The following is a 5,250-nucleotide window of genomic DNA, read 5'->3' as shown; positions in this document are numbered from 1 at the left end:
TCATCTGCTCTCTTCGTGGAGAGTTCTTCTTTGGAAATGTCTGGATATTTTGCACTGATATAATCTTCGAACATCCTATATTAGACCAACACAAATATGAGAAATCAAAGTAGGATATATAAAAAAAAACATAAGGTTAACAATTGTCAAATTATATACCTCTCAAATGGCTGAAAATATTCACAATTTCGCAAAACATATGAATGTGCGCATTGATAATCTTTTTCGGATAGCCATATTTCTTGCATTTCTCCACTTGGACGACCTACGTGAGTAAATATATCAGGTACTCCTCCGACATGATATACGGGGACTTCACCTTCATCAAATCTCGTGAACCTGCCCAAATGATGAAATTATAACATTTTATATCTGAAAAAGTGAACATATGAATCATATCTATGTATTTACCTTGATTTCGTTTGTATATTGTCAGCAAAGTAGTGCTCCGAGAAAAAAGCTATCTCCTGGTTGATATATGCTTCAACTATCGATCCTGCCGCATATCTTTTGTTCTTTGCATTTGCTTTCAACTTTTTGAAATTTCTTTCAAAAAGATACATCCACCTATATTGCACGGGGCCTCCTAGTTCAGCTTCGTATGGGAGATGTATAGGCAAGTGCTGCATCACATAAAAAAATGATGGTGGAAAGATCTTTTCCAAATTGCAGATTATCGAAACTATGTTTTGTTTAAGTTTTTTGACCCGGCTTTTTTGTAAAGTCCTCGAGCAAAGGTCACGGAAAAATATACCAACACCTACAATATATATTCAAATTTCACATTGTGAGTACAACACTAATTATCAACATATATATATATATATATATATATATATATATATATATATCAAATTTCAAAAAACAAAAAAATTACTACCTGATAACGCAAGATGGACGTTTTGGTCTAGGAGTTCTGCAAATATAAATGGAAGTAGCCTCTCCATAAAAACATGGCAGTCATGACTCTTCATGCCTGAAAACTTGCCATTCTCAAGATCAACACACCTAGCTAGGTCTGAAGCATAACCATCTGGGAATTTAACCGAATGTTTCACACATTCCAATAAACTTGTTCTTGCGTTCTTATCCAATGTGTAGGGAGGGAAAGGAGCTTGCCCATTGCTATCAACATGTAAATGTTCTCTATCACAGAAAAGTGATATATCCAATCTTGACTTGATTGTGTCTTTCGACTTACCCTTCACATTCATAAGAGTATTCATGATGTTGTCAAAAAAATTCTTCTCAATATGCATCACATCAAGATTATGTCGAAGATTGAGGTCCCTCCAGTACGGCAGCTCCCAGAATATGCTTTCCTTGTGCCAATTATGGTGTTTCCCATATCCAGGTTTCTTCTTGTCATGACCATTTCCACCGCACTTAGATGTTTTTGGTGGATTGACACCATTTAACTGCTCCGAATAAACTTGTTCACCTGTCAAAGATTCAGGTGGAAAATCATTCAAAGCTTGTTTTCCTTTCAAGAAGTCCTTTTTATTCTTCCTCAGTGGATGGTTATCAGGAAGAAATCTTCGATGACAATCAAACCAACAGGTCTTCCTTCCATTAGTAAGATAAAAAGCCTTACAATCTTCCATGCAAATTGGACAAGACAACTTCCCATGGGTCGTCCATCCTGATAGCATGCCATATGCCGGAAAGTCGCTTATCGTCCACAGAAGCACTGCTCTAAGATTGAAATTTTGATTCAAGGAGACATCATATGCTTCAACTCCAGTAGACCATAACTCTTTTAACTCCTCAATCAAAGGTTTGAGGAAAATATCTAGACTAGCTCGCGGGTGATTCGGTCCAGAATTCAAAATTGTGAGAAACAAGTACTATTTCTTCATGCACATACCAGGGGGTAGATTATATGGAGTCATGATCACTGGCCACAACGAATGATTATTAGACATTCCAAATGGATTGAAGCCATCCGTACATAAGCCAAGATAAACATTACGAGGTTCTTCTGCAAAACGGGGATGTTGATCTTGAAAGTATTTCCAATCCGCCGCATCTAACGGATGACACATTTCACCCTCCTTTGCTTGGTGCTCTGCATGCCATCTCATTGCTGATGCAGTCTTCTTGCTCTGGTACATTCTCTTCAATCTGTCATCAATAGGTAGATACCACATACGACTATATGGTACTTTTGTCCTACGCCGTTCATTTCTAGGCTTCCATCTTGGTGCATCACAAAATCGACATTTATCCCATCTTTCATCTTCTTTCCAGAAGATCATACAATTGTTAACAGAGACCTCAATTGTGTGGTAGGGGAGGCCCAAATTGCGCATCAACCTTTCTGTCTCGTAATGTGAAGCGGTTGATTGGTTTCCAGGTGGTAAATAGTCTGATAACATTTGGCATACCGAATCCACACATTTTTCACTCATATTATAATCTGTTTTATTTTGCAAAACTCGAGCAGCTAAGGATAACTGCGAGTGACCTTCGTGACAACCATCATACAAAGGATTTTTTGCTCCTTCTAACAAATCGTAGAATTTTTTTGAATGGTTCGAAACCGGATCTACAACATTTTGATAACTATCATCCTGTTGATAATTATCATAATTCAAATTATCACGAAATGCATCATTCACCATTTCCACATATCTATCTTCTACTAAATTACCAACTTCTTCACTACCACTTAAATGCGTCGGATCAACATAACTCGTTCCTAATCCCATGTCGATTTCTTCTCCATGGTTGTACCAAACATAATAATCTTCCATAAATCCTCTACTATATATATGTTTCAAGATTTTTTGCCCCGAGAGAAATTTTTCGTTTCTGCAAATACTACAAGGGCAAAAGAACTTACCACCATTGCTCTGCGTTAATTCCTGACTATTTGCAAACGTCATGAATTCTTCTACCCCCGCGACAAACTCTCTCGAGAAATTCCCCGTTTCTTCATCAATCCTCTTGTACATCCAAGCACGAAAATTTATATACTTGTTATAATTGCTCGTCATTGTTGTTCACGATTTTTTTTTCTCGAATTTTTTTAAGGATATGATTCTTATTACACGGGTGATGAGATAAGAAATGTGTCAGTTTTCATCTATATATAGAATATTTACCGACTGTTTTGCTACTATTTTGCCACTCTTTTGCTACTGATTTGGCGACAACTACAATCAGTCGTCAAAAACCGGTATACTAAACTCAGTAACGATTTCCACGTGTTTTGTAACGGTATTTTGCGACTGATGGCCGACAAAAATATAGCGACCTAGTATAAGTAGCTAAATAGTCGTAAAGTAACGAATGAATAAGGACTAAATTTAGTAGTCGTAAATTAGCGACCAACTAGTAACGGATTTGTATTGGTCGCAAATCAGTAGCTAAATAGTAGGTATTCAGTTAGTATATTTAGCGACTGCAGCTGTAGTCACTAAATTCAGTAGGGAAATCCCTGTTTTCTTGTAGACATGAAAACAGAAGAAGAAGATAAAGAATGCATCATGATCAGTGCCGGCCTTGAGGCCACGCCAACCAAGCAATGGCTTCCAGCCGCAAATTTTATAGTATTTATTCGGCCACATAATTACGAATAATTCCTTTGTTGTAGTGGCAAATTACCTTCTCCTCTTTTTTACGTAACATGGGTTCGAGTGTCAAATGTGCATTTTTAAAACTTTTTACTATAAAAATATATGCAAATCGGCCAAAAAAAGATTTTTTGCTTGCAGCCTTTAAATATGTAGGACCGGCTCTGATCATGATAGATTATAAAATCTCCTCTCGAAAGTTTCTGAGATCCAAAAGTAAGAGGTTAGACAAAAGATAAGATAGATCCCCTTGGGTTTTTTTTCCTTAACAACATATATATAGTGCTTTAAAAATTAGGTCAAAAGCTAAACGCCAAACGATATTTTCCGCGACTGCGTTTTGAAACCTGGGTTTGGGAAATAGCGTTTGGCTCATCTTCTTCTCCATCCGAGCTCGAGCTCCATCAATGGCGGCTTTACTGCAACTTCGAATTCGTCTCATCTTCTTCAGACGCGACTCCCCTCGCAGTGTTCACCAGAGCTCGAGAATTTGCAGGCTGGACCGAGAGCTTCACATCGAACGCATCAATCTTCATCCATCGAGCGCTTCGTCTTCATCGGGAGCGAGGTTCAGACCGAGAACACTGAATTGAGCAGCCTTACTCGAGACCATCGGTCGTTTTGTCAAGCTTTGAGTGGAAGGTTGAAGCTTGGGACCGAGAATGTTGAATCGAGCAAACCAGTTCTTCTCCATCGCTCGTCACGTACTCTTTCGTCGCTCATGAATAGAGATGTGAAGACTGTAAAACCCAACCCATTTAAACCCACCCCATTTAAGCCCACTTCATTTAGAACCCATATTCATTTTGACCCATTTAAAAATAAGTCTATTAGGATATCTATTTAAAACCCGCGAAATTTACATGTACCCATTTAAATTCATTTAGACCCATTTAAACTAGAGAAAAAGATAAAAATAGCACTAAATCAAGTTTTTGTTCCCAAACTAGCACTCAAGGTCAAAAGTCACAAAATAGCACTTAATGTTTTATCAAAAGTCACAAACTTAGGGTTTAGAGTTAAAGGGTGGGGTTTAGGATTTAGGGTTTAGGGTTTAGGGTTTAGAGTTTAGGGTTTAGAGTTTAGAATTTAGGGTTTAGGGTTTAGGGTTTAAGGTTTAGAGTTTAGGGTTTAGGGTTTAGGGTTTAGGGTTTAGAGTTTATAGTTGAGAAATGAGGTTTTGGGGATAAGATTTCAAATTTTGAAAAATAAAAAAATTAAAATTTTCAAAGCATAAACTTAGAAAGGTGCTATTTTGGTCATTTTAGTTTATGAGTGCTATTTTTGTGATATAAACTTAGAAATGTGCTATTTTGGAGATTTACCCTTTAAACTATTGTTGATTTAATTATAATTTTTTTAACTTTATGTTATCTTAGCAGAAATTATATGAAACAAATGAAAAAATTAACTAATTTTTATTATATAAACGTAAATCAAATTATCCTGGTAAAATCAACTTTTCCCGCCAACCGTAAAACCAAGTTTTTCCGCCAACCGTAAAACCGAGTTTTCCCTCCAAAACTGTAAAACAGAAAATCAAGTTTTCCGCCAAAACCGTAAAACCGAGTCTTCCCGCCAAAATCGAAAATTGAGTTTTTCCTGCCAAAATCACAAAATCGAGTTTTCCCGCCAAAGCCGTAAAATCGAGTTTTCCCGCCAAAACCGTAAA

The 5,250-nt window shown here is 37.0% G+C and overlaps 1 protein-coding gene across 1 annotated transcript; it reads right to left on the bottom strand.

Annotated features, from left to right (window-relative positions):
- Nucleotides 1-857: 857 nt before the first annotated feature.
- LOC125582331 lies at nucleotides 858-2,999 on the bottom strand. Its single transcript, XM_048748971.1, has 2 exons — nucleotides 1,868-2,999; nucleotides 858-1,441 (listed from the first exon to the last, which is right to left on the bottom strand). The coding sequence occupies exons 1-2, from the start codon at nucleotides 2,997-2,999 to the stop codon at nucleotides 858-860; spliced, it is 1,716 nt and encodes a 571-aa protein (XP_048604928.1).
- Between the last annotated feature and the right edge of the window lie 2,251 nt (nucleotides 3,000-5,250).

Source organism: Brassica napus, chromosome C2 (genome assembly GCF_020379485.1).
Source record: "Brassica napus cultivar Da-Ae chromosome C2, Da-Ae, whole genome shotgun sequence".
In the NCBI taxonomy this organism is placed as follows: Eukaryota; Viridiplantae; Streptophyta; class Magnoliopsida; order Brassicales; family Brassicaceae; genus Brassica; species Brassica napus.
This window is presented reverse-complemented; position numbering and strand designations above follow the sequence as displayed.